Below are 19,613 nucleotides of genomic sequence, written 5' to 3'. Positions count from 1 at the left end.
GTTAGAGGCGTGGTAGGTGTATGCATTAAAACAGCTAGGAGGAGGGAGATATATCCAGCTGCAGGCCCGCAGCACACACGTTTTAGGCACACACAATCTAGGACACACGATTTAGGCAAACCATATATGGTCGCCACCTATTGAATTTCACAAATATGGTTTACCATTTCAGTCATTATTATTATTATATCGTTACGATCATTTTAACATCTCTGCAGTTTCTAAACTCAAATTATGTAAATAAAACTAATTGGTTAAAGACAATTATGACTTTATTCATGTGTCCACAGACACAAAGAAATCATAGACCGTCTATTTGTAGGATTAAGTGTAATAAATTAATTCAAGATCTTAATCTTATCATACTTGGTTAAAATCACTTTGTTGTAAAATATAAAAAGCAAACAATAATATGTCACTTTAAAATAAATTAGCCTACTATAGTTAATCATTTAAACAATATATATATATATATATATAGTTATAAACTGATTATCCTAACTGATTATCTGATTATAATAAGTTTATATATAAACTACTATCTTTTACCAAACTGTCACAGCTGTTGGTTATATTTATATATATATATATATATATATATATATATATATATATATATATATATATATATATATATATATATATATATATATATATGTATATATATATATATATATGTATAAATATATATATGTATATATATATATATATATATATGTATATATATATATATATGTATATATATATATATATATGTATATATATATATATATATATATATATATATATATATATATATATATGTATATATATATATGTATGTATATATATGTATATATATATATATATATATATATATATATATATATATATATATATATATATATATATATATATATATATATATATATATATATATATATATATACTTATTATATTTTTTATTATTAATAGTTAATTTATTCCTATGGCAAAATTTTGGTTTAAAAACAATTTATTGCTTACTGTAAATTACTACAGTATTAAATGTGGGAAATCATTAATTAAAAGATTATTAGAAAGTTAAGCAAATAAATAAACACTATTAAATCGCTTGAGTAAAATAATATAGTGTCATACATTTGTTACATGTAAAAATATTTTTACTACATATAATATATTATTGCCTATATTAACTTGCTATTATTTCTTTCATCAAAAATTAATGCATTATATAAATTAAACCTGTCCAAATTAGATCGTTCAGCAAGGCCAGCAAACGAGTATCTGCTATATTATTGTCAGATAATAATGACTGATCAGCTATCATGACTGATTAAAAACTGTTCAGTCTATTATATTGAATGGCGATCGGACACAATGCTCCCCATTCACCCATCTCGATCGCGATATTTGTGAAATAAAGCAAAGTAAACACTATTGTTTATTGTGTACAATATTTATTAACCACATATCTCAAAATATATCGATGACGATGTTCAAAAAGACGTTAATAACATTAACATCCGTCGTAACCATACATGGTTTGCCTAGATTGTGTGTCCTAGATTGTGTGTGCCTAAAACGTGTGTGGTTCTGCGGGCCTGCAGCTGGATATTATTGGGAGGAGAAGCTGTCTCTGCAGCGAGCACCCTCTCATTTAAAGTCACAAAAGCCCCTTTCACACTGTAAATAATTTCCAAAACAACTTTACCGGTATATACAAATATGTGCTGTTCACACAGGTAAGGATGTTCTGAATTTTTTTTCTGTAAAGGACCATTCACACATCCGTTCCAAAATACTGGTAAATTCTGACATCATTACTCAAAAATGAGCTAAACGGCCCCGCTTGTATTAAAAAAATTAATCAGTATTTTTCTTGAATGAATCAGTACTTTAGTTTTATTTAAAATTTTTGCATTCTTGTTGCTGATTTAGTCTCAGAGATGGACCAAATAACTAGAAAAAAAAAAAGACTCCATCGGGCAGAAGCTCTAACCCCAGCCTTGTTCACACATTTGACAACATTACAAATTCTGATGGATATTGTGAACAGCTTCGATGAAAACATATGGAGGAACACTTTAGCATATGGTGATGTACATTTGAGTTTGTGCTGTAGGTCGTGAGATACTTTTTAAAACGAAAGTCTACTGATGCTGTAGGCTACATAAATCTAACTTCACATGCATCATGCAGCTGAACACAGATCTTCCAGGTAAACTCACAGCGGTTTATCATGATCTTTTTTTTTCCCAGTTCGCATGATCCTAGAAATGTTAACTGATTATCAAGCAGCTGCTAATTGTGTCTGGAGAAGGATTTAAAGATGTTTATTTTCATAAACAGCTCAGATGTGAATTTGTCTGATTGGTCAGAATAGACAGGCTAAAATCAAGTCATGTAGTCTGAACAGCACAGTGATCGAACTAGTCATTACTGAATCTTCAGCAGAAGTTGTTGTCATAAGAACATGTGATTAGTGCCATACTAAGGGTGCTTTCACACCTGTGAATCGATTCAGTTGTTCCGAAACAGAGATTACAATTGTTACATTGTTGCTCTTTGCTCTTGGTGCGGTTCGCTTTCACACTGCAAAGTTTCTAATCGGACCAAAAGAGCTAAAACAAGTCACGTGCGAGTAAACTCTCCTCACATTGGTCAGAGTGTCAGGGTTTATTTTGCAGCGTTCCGCTCAGCTGTCAGGAGATGTGGTGGTTTGGTGGTGATTGACAGGGTGTGCGCGTGACGTGTCTGAGGAGAGACTCGGTGGGGAGTGGTGAGAAGAGTGCGCGACGATGCCTATTTGAGGACCGGGAGGGAGACGCAAGATTACCGGGAGATCATCACTCGTTTGCGGGCATCCGGAGACTCGCGAAACTTCCCGCCCTACTCATAATTCTCTCTTCATATAGCCGTAAGCCTATTACATATCCATAAAACACTGTGATATAACCGCACTCGGATCGAACCGCTCCAGGGTTCGTTTCAATCGAGCCGAGACCACCTCATTCAAGCGATCTCGGAGCGATTACTTTGGCGCGGAAAAGAGCGCGATTACCCTGTTCACATATGCCAAACAAACCGAAACAAAAGTGTAAGCACCCTAAGATTTACAAGCACTTGCAAGTTGCTAACTAGAAAATGAATAGTTCTTATGCAACTATTTTATGAATCGTTCAAAAGACTGAAATCCCACAAGAAGTGAAACAGTCTGTTTAATGTTATTGCTGTTCAAAACTTTAGGCTCAGTTAGATTAAATATTTGTGTGATGTATTTAATTTTTCAAATGTGACACTAAAGACATTTATGTCACAAAATATTTACATATTTTAAAAAAAATTATGTTCTGTTGAACATTCTACTCATCAAAGAGTCCTGAAAAAAACATCACATTCTTCAAAGCTTCTAAAAAATACTAAAAGAATTATCAAGTGTCTGGCATATTTACATGGAACCTGAATCATTCATTCCTGAGGATTCACATCCTTGCGTTTAACCGATGTTGTTCTTGGGTGTTCTTAACCAATACGATTTTTCCAGTCCACTATATTGATTTCAAGACTTCTCAAGTGAAGTTTTGTTTTTGTTTAGCATTTAAGTAGGGACATTTCTCAAAACTGTCAAAAGGAAGATCAAGAACAGAATCATACTGTATGAATCTGTGCCTTTGCTTCATTTTCAGTCAGGTCAAATAGGTTTTAAAGATCTTTAACTTATTTTGTTAGCAAAAATAAGCTTAGATATAGTGTGCATACAATGTAAGAGGTCCAAACATATAGCTGTAGCAAAAGAAAAATGTCTTTAGCTCTTTCACATGGTAATCAAGCAAATGCATCCGCTTCTCATACCTTCACATCTCATTTTAAACACTCATTTTGCTTCTATTTTATTGTTGTGTTTCTGTTCAAAGCATTCCTGCTGAATTGGCACAGTGCTTACACTCTGCTACAGTCGGATGCTTCATGATGTTGGCTTGATCTCTGAACACATGTGAGCAAGTCATTGAATATAAACCCAGAGCCTGTATGTGATCGCACTGCTTACACACCCGTCTCTGCTCTCACCCTCAGAGGAACCCAGAGGCTTCTGCCACACTGTACTCAACTCTTCTTTTCTGTCTTTTTTCTCTAGCTGTGTCTGCAGCTCAACAGAAGGCATTTGAACAGCTGTACGGGTCTGAAGACAGACTTTCTCCAGGTCAGCAGTCGTCATCTGGTGTCAAAGGCTCTCAGAGAGTGGTGACCCTCGCCCAGCACATCAGTGTAAGTGTCAGATCGAGACATTTTGGTGACTTATTGCATTGAATTGTAATGGCAGAAACAAGGTCACAAATTAATTGAGGCTTGGAAAAGTATCCCACAAATTCAGTTATAGGAGGCCACAATTGCCTTTTATTATTAAGCAAAAATGAGGAAACAATGAGGAAAACCTTACTTTGTGTTTGTGTATTATGGTAAAAAAAAAAAAAAGCCCTAGAGCATGTCTTTAATGAATTACGACACTCCTGGGTGTGCCTGGTATGAAATTCAAAGATGATCTGTGTAGATCAGATCACATTTAAAAATTGGAATTTCCTTGGCCGATTCTGATTTTCTTTTTTTTTTGGTAAGTGTGACCTGCCAGTACAGATTTTTTGACCAGTTAAAAGAGCAGTTGTTCAGAAGACCGACTTGTCATTGGTCCAACCGATCATGGAGAAGGAAAATAAAGTCCTTTATAAAGCCATTTTTGCACATTGCATTAGTGTTGTTGTTTTCATGGTTTTATTGCAGCACAGTGTTGAATATCAGAACCAACCGCATATCTGAGGGCTGTATGTAGTACCTTTTCAGGCATTTAGTAAAGTAACAGATGCACAATGACTTATGTTGAGTTCAGACTGCATGATTTTTGCCCTGGTTTTGACTCGCTGATAGGTCTTGAGAAATCTCAGACTAATGCCTGAAATTACAAGTAAATCAGTGCTAGTTTCGTAAGTAACAATCACACAGTGTGAACTATCAAAGACGCAATCTGAGAGAATCGTCGAGGTGTCTCTGACTCTCAGGAGATATTTGGCATACAAAATATTTGAAGCTGACGGCAATTAAAATTATGCTGTGTGAAATGTGTTCTGATTGAAAATAACATTGGCCATTACCTACAGCCAATGAGAGAGCAGCATCCACTAGTATGGGTATTTGCAGGCCAGCGGGAGGTTGGGGGAGAAGTTAAAAGGGCTTCTTTTCAGTTTATTTGAACCCAAGAAATGAAGGAAATCTAGTGGAAGTTTGTCAGGAACACTCGTGTCTGTTTGAAATGCAATATCACATCCAAGTCAAAAAGAAAAAAGTTGAGGAGACATTGCTTAGGTGAGCAAAAATTCCCTGTCGCCGATCAATTTTGCAGTGTAAACACGGCACCGACAGAACTCTACCCCAGACAGTCATGCAGTGTGAAAACAGCGGTGACATGACTACTCTGAAAATCGTGCAGTCTGAACTCATAACAGAGATCTACATTCACACAAATTGCCCCCTTGATAAGCAGCAAAATGAAGACATGCAGAAGGAGGTTTTGTCATATAAACGGCTTCAGTCAAAAGCATTCAGTTTAAAAAAACTGTTTTATTTTTAAGTATTCTTTTACACTTGAAACATTAATGTAATGTAGATCTTTGTGAATTTAAAAGGTCTCCAAACATTTAAAGACCAAAGTGCATGACAAAAGTTACTGTCCCCCAAAAATGGTTCTATTTTAAATCGCCAAAACAAGTCAGCATTTATTTTCATCAAACAATGTAAATGGAAAGCAAATTTCTGACCTGTCGTAACCATCTTTTTGCACAATATTGTAAATAAATGACATTGCAATATACAATTTCTGCCATACATATTGCGATGTTTAGTATAATAGTGTTTTACTATTGTTTATGTGCCCTGCGCACCTCGCGTTTTGCCGTTGTGCGCTATGTGCGCTCAAGCAAAAAAAAGCGGGTTATGTCAGTCGCTTATTTTTCATTCTTCAATCAAATGAAAACAGAGGTGGGGTTTTCTTTAAGGTGACAGCAGTGTTTGTGTTGTCAAGACGACTACAGCAAACTTTTAATGATGGAGGAGAGACTAGTGGTCACTGTTTCAAGTCATCCAGAGTTGTATGACCTTACAAATCTTGAAAATAATAATGTTATTAAAAATTTAAATTATAACAAAATTGACAGCAATACATGCGCACAATATGGCTTAGCTGATTCAGTCGTTTCCTAGTGACATAAAAGAGCTGTGCTTCTTTTTTTTTGTCAATATATTAGGCGGTGTGTACGCCAAGTATTTTTTGGAATGGAAAAGCGCGTTCGCTGTGATCGGCCCCGAAATGTGCAACACTTATTTGTTAACTCGCGCGCACACACGTGCCTACAGATGTATTTTGCCAAAGAAGGATATTTCTGGTCACAGTTTGACAGAGTCTAGTGCTGATGCTGATCACCTCTGTGCTGCCTGGGTGTCATAAACTCCACAAATAGTTTGTTGACAATTTAGTGTAGGCTTCAACCAACAGACCAACCTTTTTCCATTTGGAAAATTACAGTTATTAAAAGTTCATATATAATATAAGTTTTTAAATAGCCTACACAGCCTAATCTATGAATCAAACAAACCTGGCAGGATTTTATTTTTTATTTTTTTGTTTAGTTTATTCAGTTTTTCTATGCTGCTGAAAACACTGCAGGTGCATGAAGATGTTCTGTATGCTGTTCGCATGTTAAAATAAATCAGTATTTTAAAATGCAATATTTAATGTGTCAAAAAATTGGCACATCAAAAAAAAATTTATTAAATAATATTTTAATATTAATCTGCTAACGGTTATTATTTGGTAAACGAGTGGCGGTTGGCAAAATTAACCGAAATGAGCATCCCTAATCGGGATGATTTTATAGGGAAGAGCATCTGCCTGAAATAAACTACACCAATCAAGAGCGTTGATAAATGCAGTACAGCAAAGATACAAACTAAATAAGCGGTATTTCTTGCATTTGTGGAAATCAAGCAGTATACAGTGCAAAATGGATAATCAAATGTAAAATGACCCAGTATAGCCTTCATTGTATTTAGACACCAATACAATTAGAGTTTCTTAAAGTTACAGGCACTATCATTTTGTGTGCTGAATGCTCCACATTGCAGAGATGCCCAGTGCCCACATTGCAATATCAATGCCAAAACCATATATTATGCAGCCCTAGACAAGCTGTTGTGCTGTATTTCTCAGTGTAAACATGTACCTGTCTCCTGCATGCACATCACTAAATCAACCTTTCCCTTTTTTACAGGAGGTGATCACTAAAGATTACACACGCCAGTCACAGCAAAACCAGATAGGAGGTCAACCATCTCTCCCGCCTGGTTATGGGTATCACAGTTCTCCTGTGCTGGATCTCACCCGTCCACCTAGCACCCCTCAAGCCCAAACCCCCACAGAGCCCAATTCCCGCTACACCCCAGAGGGCACTTCTGCAGAGAGGGGCAGAGACAGGTCTCCTCCTCAGAATAAAACCTCTCCAGTGAGTCTGGCTGCTGATGGGATTGAACCAGTTTCACCACCAGGGGCCATTTCAGAGCCTGAGACGCCAGGAGCCAACTACCCCAATGAACAAGCTGAGCAGGGGTATGTAGCACACATTGTCACCAATCAGGGCTTTTGGAGAGTTTAACCATAAACTGTTGAAAACTGCAATTCAGAGGTTGCTAGGGCACTTAATCATGGCGAACTGAAAACTGAAGCCAAAATGCTAAAAAAAATGTGGATTCTGGCAGTAAGCCCCTCACTCCACAGCTAAAAGGAAAAATAGTCTGAAAAAACATCTCATTTTAAAATGTTGCCAAAACTGGTGTCTCTTCACATCTTCCCTTCAGACTCAGTGAGGAAAGCGAGGCTTTCACTTTTGACAGATTAAATGAGCTGATCTGGGTAAACTTTATCAACTCACCTAAAGTGGAGGGATTATTATATGTATTTGATAAGGTACATTTATGGCTGCACAGTAAAACCAGATTAGTATTTATAATGGAAAATCCTTTATCAGTTGCGATAATAAAAGTGTTAGATGTAACACTCATTAGTTTCACTTAAATGCAATAAAATATAACTGACATGAAGTTTGGTTGCATGTACAAGCCTTATGTGTGTTCTGTTACTTGATTTAAAAAAAGCCTGCTATATGAAAGTCTCCTTTAGGAGAGCCATTTCACTCGGTGACCATTTTTGAAATGCCTCTTGGGCAGAATGCTCTGGCTTTCTGTCTGAATGGGGAAACATCAAATTCTCTAAAACTGTTAACCAAGCTTATGATTACATTACATATTTGAAATCACCAATAAAATTAAACAACAACCATCTAAATCTAACTGTCTAAATAAAATATGCATATTTTACCAACCTCATTTATGGCAGTTCTATCCTCTAAGTAATGATTGTCAAATCACGCTGGTCTTCTGATGTGTTCCACAACTTGGTCTTGATGGTGAATCTTCTCCAGAAATCTTTGTTTAGATGTTTGTGGGCGTCTGAGCAGTTGCTGTCATGTGATGTGCGTTTGACAGGATGGACTGCTTCTCGTAGATTACAAAAACAACCAACTTTTGATAGCAATTGTAGTTGGGTCATTTAAAAGTGCAGATTTTAAGATTTCTTTGTATTTTTCTTATGTCTGTGAAGCAAGTATTCACTGAGATTCCAGTGTTTGTTGACCACAAAGCACACATCTGGGGCCTGTTTCAGTAAGGAGGTTCAAACAACTCGGAGTTTAAACTTGAACTCTGAGTTGATTTACCGAGAGATTAAAAACTCAGAGTTTTCGGTTTCAGAACAGCTGATCTGAGTTGGGTCAATCAACTTTGAGTAGACCAACTCAGAGTTAGGCGCGCGCACCGTGACTATAAAAAGGCATTATCAATGGAGCGCAGACATTACGAGTGACAATGGCAACATCTTAAAAAAAGAGATCAGCATTTCTTTCTCCAGCTGAACTTGATGTGCTCATGCAAAGTTATAGCAAATATGAGTCTATATATTTAAAATGAAGCAACCATCAGTGAAACAGAGACAGCGTGGGAAAACAGCTGACCAAGTTAATGCGTAATTTTTAATTTTAAGTATTTAAACATTTTAAGTATAATAAAATAAGTAATGCAATGTGTGACGTTTATACTTTTTTTCTAAACTTTTTACACTTTTATCAGTTTTAACAGATTTAACAGTGCACTTGTTATGTGTCTGCCTTTTTATTGATCAAGTGATAGAGGTTGATATAACATTAAGAAGGTAAGCAGTAATACAATAATTTAGACAGAATAATAATCCCATTAATCTAGTAACAGTGCATGTCAAAGGTTAAGCTAATTATTTATGAAAAAAAGGACAAGCCTCGTACGTGACTTTGTTCTGTGTGTGACAAAAATGTAGGCAATAGCTGTGTTTCCATCAAAATATAGGCTATTACATAAATTTGTGCAAAACTGGAATAACGCCTAAAAATAAAGCAGCGTTTTTATCCAAAGAGTCGAAGAGAACACAATCGTCAATTCCTGATTAACCTGCGCCAAATATCAACAGTAAAAACAGAATTACTGCGGTAGAAGAAGCTGCATCAATGATTTTTTATTTAATTAATGTACCTGAGCCTCAGAAGACAATTGACACGCAATGAACACGTGGGGGTGTTTGAAGCCAGACGCGGAGATCTTGACACGCTCCAGACGCTCGGATGTAATTAATAATATACACTAATACTGAAACAGTAAAGGCATTTTAGAATGACAACATTTAAGATGTTCTGCAGTGTGCTCAGTCTGCTGGTTTGTCCTTTCACACACATTTTCATCATCATCTCTAACAAACCATTTTTTAATGTACATACTGTAATTTGTTAAGTGCACTTCGTAGTTTATGTGCATCTTATCAAATAAAAGTTTAACCTACTCAGTTATGCACATGTTATATTATGCGTATTTTCAAAAGTTATGTGAATCATGACGTTTCCATCAATCTTTTTTATGCACATCTCCAAAATGAGCTCTAAAATAGGTGTGTGGAAACGTAAGACTAATGCGAGAAATACCCCTTCATTTTTAAAAAGGGGAGGAGACCAACAGAAACTCAGAGTTTAGAGAATAAAACCTGCTCCGGACCAGGTTAGATTCACAGAGTAAGTTACCACGGTAACTGACTCTGAGTTAAAGTTAACTCTCTTTTAGAAACAGGCTTAACTTACCCTGCTTTCTCGAGTTTAACAAACCTGCCATTTTGAAACGGAAAACCCAGAGTTTCTCTCATTTCAGGGTTAAAATACTCTGAGTTTTCACTTAACCTCCTTTCTGAAACAGGCCCCTGATCCAAGCTTCTCCTCTGGAGAAACATCAGTCAATAAGATGATTGGCTCCTATACCAGTAGGCAGGGTTTAATTCATTACAATTTTCCCCATTCCAATCTATATGATTAACAGGTCTTCTGTGTTGTGTAGTCTTTGACTATATGCATGCCATCAGTGAGATGCACTCAGTCATTAACATGTGGCTGTGGTTAGGATGAGTCATTGAGCAATGATATCAGAACATGTCATTTTCATACCTGCCAGTGCTGTAAAAACTGAAAAATAGCATCTGTGGTATTACACAGAATGTCACATAATTTCACAAAAATTTGGAGAATAAACTAAAAGTAGGAGTGTTAGGACACCTAATCAAATTGACACTGAGAATGATTATAATAATGCATGTATTTACGGATATATTTAAAAATTAGTTACACACATTTTTTCGTGTATTCATTTTAGCACAGGAATTTGGAACATGGAAGAGGTGTATTTTATACTTTATGGCTGGTTACTTTCAATTGATTAACATTCCACCTAAGAATGGTTCATTTAAGAATTAAGTTATGTCAAACCAACCGAAGAAATGTCCAGATTTTCTGACTGGTTATGTCTGTTTCACAGTATGGGATCTCGTTCTCCGGCCAGTAGCTCTCAGCCCCCAGCCTTCTTCAGTAAACTGACTGAGAGCAACTCTGCCATTGTCAAGAGCAAGAAGGAAATGATCAAAAAGATCAGCGCAGAGGCTGAGTTCAGTAAGTCTATGGATTCCATTTATTGTTTCTGTTTTGCAGAGAAAACGCCTGGTATTGATATACACGATTGTCTTGCTGGGTAAACAGACTTAAACCTGTCTCTTCTATCTCCTCTTTAGACCAGAGCCAACCTGGGACAGAAATCTTCAACATGCCTGTCTCTACAAATGCAGGTGAGCAGTTCAGGACAGTCTATGTGTGTTTTGTTTTTCCTGCACAACAGTCTCAAGAAAGGTTTCTGTTTCATTAACACAAGCATTATGGCAATTCTTTCAGGACCCGTGAGTGTGCGCAGCCACCCACCACCAGAAGCCAGCGGTAATACTATCGGTCTGGAGGCCATCATCAGGAAAGCCCTCATGGGCAAGTATGATGAACAGATGGACGAGCGCTCGCCGTCCAACTCTGTCAACTCGATGGCTGCCGGAGGGGCAGCTGCAGTCGTGCCACCAGCTTCAGCAGATGGGCGTTCAGAAGACCCCTACTCCCTGCCAGGTGTGCCAGATCAACCCCGCACAATTCATCTAACTTCATTTCATTCCACATGTTTTTTGGATCATGTTATAGTCATTTTTATTGAATGAAAATATATTTAACACAGGTGTTGTCTTGTGTAGTTTTTGTTGATGAAAAGGATCTCATTTAGGTGTTTTTTTTAACATACCAAACTGTGTTTCACTGAGACTGACATTCTTTCGTAGAGTAGTATCTCAATCACCTATAACCCAATTTTGACTTCTGATTCATGAGTTGACTGATTTGGTTCTGTGTCCAGATAGCTTAATAATCATTTGTATGAAAATGTCTGATTTGTGTGCTTTGTTTGGATTCAGGCAAATCCAAAGGAGGGCGCTCCAACGGTCGCAAGACTAAATCTCCTGGGCCTGGCCTGTCTGGAGGCGAAAGACCTTCATCTGTGTCCTCTGTCCACTCAGAGGGAGACTGTAACCGTCACACACCACTCACCAACAGAGTGTGGGAGGACAGGCCCTCATCTACAGGTATATATGCGCACTTACCAGTTAAAGTAATTGCTCATTTTAGGTTTGTTCATGTTGAACGGCAAATTTGATTGTGAAACTTCCATTCAAAGTAGTTTTTTACAACAATTAAGCAATAAATTAAATAAAGAATACAATAAATTAAAGAAAAGAGACAGTAAAGACTTCAATATTGTTTTATTTCAAATACAATACATGTTTGAGCAGTAAATCAGTCAAATTCTAAATGATCGTGATATACTTAATACTAATGCTGCTGAAAATCCATCTTTACAAGCACAAGTTACAATTTAAAACTATGAAAAAATTGACAGTTCCTTTTATAATAATATAAAACTCTTGGGCGGTAATATGGCCACAGCTATATCACCCTGCAGCCCAAGACTGGTTACTTACTGAAGCTAAGCAGGGCTGAGCCTGGTCTGTACCTGGATGACAGATCACATGGGAAAACTAGGTTGCTGTTAGAAGTGGTGGGAGGCTAGCAGGGGCACTAAACCTGTGGTCTGTGTGAGTCCTAATGCCCCAGTAGAAGTGAAGGGGACACTACACTGTCAGTGAGCACCATTTTTTTGGATGATACGTTAAACCATGGTCCTGACTCTCTGTGGTCATTTATAAATCCCATGGCCCTTCTCGTAAAGAGTAGGGGTGTAACCCTGGTGTCCTGGCTTTATGATCATGGCCTCCCAATCATCCCCATCTACCGAATTGGCTCTATTACTGTCTCTCAACTCATGGTACAGCTGGTGTGTGATGAACGAATTGGCACCGTTGTCCTGTGGCTGCCGTCACATCATCCAAGTGGATGTTGCACACTGGTGGTGGTATAGAGACCCCCCTCATGATTGTGAAGTGCTTTGGGTGTATGGCCATACACAATAAATGTACTATATAAAAATACACATTACATTACATAATAGGTATACGCATTTATTAGACATCCTAATAAACAGTTCAGTATTAGTGGCCTTTTCCCCCCAGTAGACTTGAAGTTCTAGGATGTGATGTGGTTATACTGATCAATAAGTGATGATCAATGATTGTAATTTCAGCAGTGTTTACTCACATTTTCATGGTGAAGTGCAGTTTTTGAGAATGTAGGAAAGAAAAATGTCACACGTTGATACTGCATTATCTTCATGCAGCGCATTTCTTTATCAGAAAATCTTTGCAGGAGATAAGCTAAATCAGAGGTGACCAATCTTGTTCCTGGAGATTTACCTCCATGCAGATTTCAGTTGCAACCCTGACCAAACATACCTGCCTGTAATTATTCATAGATATTTACATTAGATGTTGCCTGCCCTGTTGTTGTCTATTGGAAGGAATGCGTCTGTACAGCTGCCATTTTAGTACAGGGTTGCGCGCCTGTGAAATGAATGCGGGAGCAAGCTGTTGTCGAGGACTGTGACCATTTAGAGCCAGAGATATTCACATACAGTTGAAGTCAGAGTTATTAGCCCCCCTTTAATTTTTTTTTCTTTTAAAAATATTTTCCAAATAATTTTTAACAGAGCAAGGACATTTTCACAATATATCTGATATTATTTTTTCTTCTGGAGAAAGTGAGGGAATTTATTTTATTTTGACTAGAATAAAATCATTTTTAATTTTTTTTAAACCTTTTAAAGGTCAATATTATTAGCCCCTTTAAGCAAAATTTTATTTAGATAGTCTACAGAACAAGCCATCGTTATACAATAACTTGCCTAATTACCCTAACCAGCCTAGTTAACCTAATTAACCTAGTTAAGCCTGTCACTGTAAGCTGTATAGAAGTGTTATAAAAAATATCTAGTAAAATATTATTTATTGTCATCATGGCAAAGATAAAATAAATCAGTTATTAGAAATGAGTTGTGTAGAAATGTGTTGAAAAAAATCTTCTCTGTTAAACAGAAATTGGGGAAAAAATAAACAGGGGGCTAATAATGCAGTAAGTGACTGTACTATCATCAATATTTAGCACAAAATTTCATAACAAACAAAAATGTTCAAAATGAAATCTTACCTATGAAATGTTCTGCCTGTGCGCTATGTTTTATTTGTTTGCTCGTTACTACACCTGTACACAGCGCTAAAATTTGTCCTGGGAGCACTGTACAAATGTGGAGTCGCTATTGATGCATGTTTAGGGTTCGTATGCGATATCTAGTGTATATTCATTCATTCATTCATTCATTCATTTTCTTTTCGGCTTAGTCTCTTTAATAATCCGTGGTCGGATTATGAACTGCCAACTAATTCAGCATGTTTTTACGCAGTGGATACCCTTCCAGCCGCAACCCATCTCTGGGAAACATCCACACACTCTCATACACTACGGACAATTTAGCCTACCCAATTCACCTGTACCGTATGTCTTTGGACTGTGGGGGAAAGTAATTATCAAGTACTGTTCAGGTCCTAATTGGTTTACTGTAGGTGTGTTTGATCAGAGTTGGAGCTGCACGATTTGGAGAAATGTGATTTACTATAATTTCATAAAAAAGCTGCAGGGTTGATATGGAGGTTTAAACAGCACCAAAAAAGACCAAGCAGAATCACAAAGTACTCTACACTGTTACTGTTTATTTAAAACCACTTTATCTAATAAAGTTGTCAGTCTTGGGGGGAGTCTCCTTATCCACGTGGATGACACAACAGCAGCCATATTGCATATTGCGTCAGATCACACTCCACACAACGGCTGATTGGTGGAGAGGAGACAAGTGATAATAAGCCAAATATGATATGGGGATAGGTTAGGAGGCCAGTGGGCATATTTGGCCAGGATGCCAGAGGTAAACCCCTACTCCACAGAGTAACATCCACAGAGAGTCAGGACCTTTTTTTAACATCTCATACGAAAGACAGCGTTCACGGAGCAGTGTAAAGTCTCTATACTGGGGCGTTAGGACTCATACAGATCACAGGTTGAGCGCCCCCTGCTGGTCTTACTAACACCACTTCCGGCAGCAACCTAGCTTTCCCATGTGGTCTCCCATCCACAGCCCCACTTAGCTTCAGTGGGTGACCATGTGAGAGTTGCAGAGAGCTAGCTAGATATGTATTGTACCTTTAAATTGACCTGCTCAAAGAAAACATTCTTTATGAACTATTCAAACAAAACTCAAGGACATGCACAGAACAACATGCACATTTATAGCAACTAAACGAATGTATTTGTAAATAAATGTATTATCCCGCTTGCTTTTTGAGCATTGTCGAGCGAGCTGTTAAACCCCTGTGATTGGTCATTGTCTTCCCGCACTCAACAGAAAGGGCTTATTCTCCAAGGCTGCAGACAGTGCACGTTACTACAGTCGTGCCCAGCTATGCTCTGACAAACTCTGTCCTGTTTTTAGTTTGTCTTGATTTTCTCTTAGAAACATTTATGCTCGTGGGGTGTAATAAATAAATAAATCAGGTCAGGTACTAACAGATAACATCTTGTATGTATTATAATGTTTGCCGATGTGTTCTTCTGGTTCCTCCTCTCAGGCCCCACTCCATTCCCCTGCAACCCCCTGACCATGGGGATGCGTCTCCCCAGCGGGATCATGCCGGGACCCTCACCTTCCCCAACACATCCAGGCGCTTCTGCACCCACACAAGGCCAGACCCAACCCCGCACCTGGGAGGAAGAACCCAAACCTCTGCTGTGCTCTCAATACGAGACCCTGTCAGACAGCGAGTGAACACACACACACCGAGAACGTTTGCTGCTTTCTGAACAGAAACTTGTTACTGTAAACAGGGGTGTTTGTGAGCACACTCACTCATATCCATACTGACACACACACACACACACTCACTCACACTCTCTTACGGGAACATACGTCCATCCATGCTCATGCCCTCTGATACCTCCACACATATGCATACATGCACACATCCCATAATGCTCTCCAAGCGGGCACATTCACACTGTCAGTGAAAGTGCATTACATGGCTGCAGTGTTCGTAGATGTGTTTGTGAATGTGCACACTTGCATTAGTGTGTGCAGTCACTCCAGGACTACTTGTAGGAAGAATCACTTTTGAATTTTTATATGTATATATATATAAATGCATATACATACAATTCTATATATACTTCTATTGGTGTCGTCTTGCTGGCCTTATCAGAGTTGACTCATGGACTCATCTGTCTGTTAACACATTTTGGAGCATTCCTCTGCTCAGGACACACACTCTTATACTGTAAATCCACTGCAAACTCTTTATTTTGTGTGTGTGTGTGCGTGTGGTATAATGCAAAGGCTGGTTGAATCCTCTGCAGAAACAAGCGTCTACAAACACACAAACACACATGCACGTTCTCTTAGATGTGCAGCCACAGCTCTTCACATTGGTTTCATGTGTTGCCAAGTCCATGCAATTGGGCTGTCTGACTTTGTGTGTGTGTGTGTGTGATGAAAGGAGACGTTCAGAGAGCCAGGTTACATTTAAACCTGTAACATTCAATCCTTACCTTACTATTTCAGAGCGTTTACATGGGTGGCCATATCATTGGTTTACAGGGTACACATAATGTTCATCGTTGACGTCAAACCTCTCTCTTTTTTTAATACTCTAGCTGACCAATTAATTCCGTCATCTCTTTGTGATAGTTGAAGGGAGATGCGCTGTTTGGCTTGTTTTTATTTTTGTATGTACATGAAGCTTGTTTGCATGTTTTTGTAATGAGTTAAGCACTTAGTCAGCAAGCGGTTTCTGTCGGTGTCTTACAAATGGACGCTGACCTGAATGCAACCTTTTCCACAACATTCGTTTTGTTTTTTTTCTACAGTATTTTGTTGAATCGTTTCATCAACTGTTCCACTCTCTAGTGACAATCACTGGCAGAGAGCCGAGCGAGTGGACACGTCTTTTGAGGAAGCTGCTCGATCAGGTCTGAATGTCCGAACAAACCTGATGCTTTTTACTTGTTTTTATTCATGTCATCTGTTTGTTCAAGAGTTAAAGCCGTGCTGTTTGGCCAGTCTTTTGACATGACACTCATTGAGAGCTACTGCTTTGTGCTTGAACGAAGGCTTCAGGTGTTTTAGTTCCCACCCTCTGTGGACTCGTTTGAGAAGATGATGATGCTATATAGAAGAAAAGAGGTGAGCAGACACCACACCTCATATAACCTGTAGTCCTTCACTCTGTACAGTTTTAAAAGATAATTCTAGTGTTAAGTGCCATGTATTTGACATATACATTTCTGAAGTTAACTACCAAGTGATTACGCACAACGGTTTGTTTTTTAAGATGATTTTTCTCCTTGTTATGCCAGGGTTGTACAATTGATCACAGGCACAAACGAAAGCAGTGAAGGAGATGCTGTCGATCTCCTCCAGAACGCAGCGTTAAGAGTTTTTCAGCATGCGAATTCAATATACGGATGTGTTTTAATTTCTATTGGTTGACTTTTATTTGTTACAAGGTTTTACTACAAAACGGATCTTTCAACATACTAGTTCAAACTGCAATACTCATTGTATGCTCCAGATTTTAGGAATATTTTGGAACCTAATTGAAAAGGAAGCTCAGCGCTGGGTTTTATTGTTGTTTTGGTGGTCCAGGACAGTTTTAGTGCACTACCTAGTGTTTTTTCTTTTAGTAAAATGGGGCTTTATCTTCAGTCACAAACATCCCAGAATGCTCTGCGTTAATTTCGAGACTCATTCTCTGACATATCACTCCAGACAGTATTGTTTAGTGGACAAGTCACTCTAAAGTTCAGTGTTTTCTTGTATAGTGAGCCCTTTTCTCCTCTATCTCAACTGTTTGACCTTATTACTGAGGACAGTATTGCACTTTCCTTAGATGAGGCGGCGTCTTCTAAACACAAGCGAAGCTGAGAGATGAAAACTAATGAAGAGACGGGAAAACAGCAGAAAATAGTCGCCCCTCTTAAGATTGGAAAGGTTAAGTGGGTATTTTTAGTGGTATCTGTTTTTGTACAACCATTTTGTGCATATTACTTTTTTTTTTTTTGGTTTTGTATTAAGACCCACTGTATTATAGCAAGGAGTGTAAATAGACCTAAAAGGATGTACATATTTATGTGATTTGCTGCAAGATTGATATTCACACTGTTGTATTTCAACATGGCCACCAGCAAGCTTTGTGGATAGCAGTGTAAAAATTAAATGAAAAAAAAAAGACACTGCCTTAATGTTTAAATAAAAAGCTTATTGCCATTGATTTGTTTGCTGGCTTTATTATTATTATTGTGCTACTACTGTATGTGACTTGCATTATTGTAATATGTGTTACTTGTTGCCTTTCCCCCCGCTTAGACCAGAGGTGCTCAATCTCCTTCAGCTTGCCTCAACACACCAGCTAGGACAATTCTAAATGAAATGTCAAGGTAACAACAGGGTTTGAGCATACAAAATTTTGTCATGCGGTGCTGCGAAATGGGGCAAGAGTAAACAAGATGATTAGACATTAATAAACAAGCAACTGCTCCATATTTTACATTTCTGTACAGAGAGGTCATGTTTTGATCTTTTATTTAGCTCCGTCTAAAATAGCATACTTCCATACTATATAATACAGTTAAAACAGTATGCGAGCCGACTAGTACAGTATGTACAAATTCATAGAATTCAAAAAGCAGTATGCGGGAAGTAACCGGATGACCCACCACTTCGGGCGAGATTCTGAAGCACGCATCCAATAGACACTAGGCTATTACATGATGCCCTGCGAAAAAGTTCATGAATGGGAGTGAAGCGCCGCAACAGATGTGGGTAGGTCACATGATGACGACAAATGGCGGATGTAGTTTAGCTGAGTTACATTCATTCATTCAGATTCTTTTCAGCTTAGTCCATTTATTAATCTGGGGTCGCCACTGCGGAATGAACCTCCAACTTATCCAGCATATGTTTTATGCAGCGGATGCCTATCCCATCAGAAGCCCTGCTATACAGTGCCTTAATTAATGAACGGGTCATTGAATCATTGAGTCAACTAATTTGTTTAAAGTACACTGAATCATTCAAGAAGGGAAAAAAATCTCTGATGATTGTGAAGTTTTGCTTTGTTTGGAACTGCTCATCTTTGACAAACAGACCTTGTTGTGTAGTTAACAACTGCATTGTAAGTCAAAATAATGAACATATTAACCTGTTTTTTTTGTTTTTGGGAGATGAATATCACCTTTGCAGTTTTATCATTCAGGGAAAGTGCTCTTGCCTGTGTGGAGGTTATCTATATTTTAAGCTATTTTACTGCAAACATATCTTGAATATTGGGGGACGTGTTTATTCATTCATTTCATTTCGCTACTTTACGCCAACCCCAAACTTTTGCCTGACCACACTGAAATGACAAACAGGCCACAAGTTCAAGGTAAACATGGTTATTTACCTGGCTTTAACGAGTCCATGCAGGTCCGGGAGACGAGGCGCCATTTTTGCAGACTCTGCAGAAAAATCCAGCTTAAACCAGCCTAGGCTGGTTGGCTGGTTTTAGCTGGTCGACCAGGCTGGTTTTAGAGGGGTTTTGGCCATTTCCAGGCTGGTTTCCAGCCATT

General features: G+C 37.9%; 1 protein-coding gene across 38 annotated transcripts in view; it reads left to right on the top strand.

Annotated features, from left to right (window-relative positions):
• ncor2 (nuclear receptor corepressor 2) overlaps positions 1–18,275 on the top strand; it is a 202,475-nt gene extending 184,200 nt beyond the window's left edge. For 34 of the 38 annotated variants that reach the window (XM_087263549.1, XM_087263557.1, XM_087263547.1 and 31 more), the window contains 7 exons: positions 4,118–4,248; positions 7,299–7,633; positions 10,963–11,093; positions 11,213–11,266; positions 11,370–11,588; positions 11,927–12,094; positions 15,581–18,274. In XM_087263549.1, coding sequence (XP_087119675.1) covers positions 4,118–4,248; positions 7,299–7,633; positions 10,963–11,093; positions 11,213–11,266; positions 11,370–11,588; positions 11,927–12,094; positions 15,581–15,777 — 1,235 coding nt within the window. In that variant the 3' untranslated portion in view covers positions 15,778–18,274. 38 annotated transcript variants of the gene reach the window in all.
• Positions 18,276–19,613: the final 1,338 nt, after the last annotated feature.

The sequence above is a fragment of the Danio rerio genome, chromosome 8 (genome assembly GCF_052040795.2).
Source record: "Danio rerio strain M-AB ecotype USA chromosome 8, GRCz13ab, whole genome shotgun sequence".
In the NCBI taxonomy this organism is placed as follows: domain Eukaryota; kingdom Metazoa; phylum Chordata; class Actinopteri; order Cypriniformes; family Danionidae; genus Danio; species Danio rerio.
This window is presented reverse-complemented; position numbering and strand designations above follow the sequence as displayed.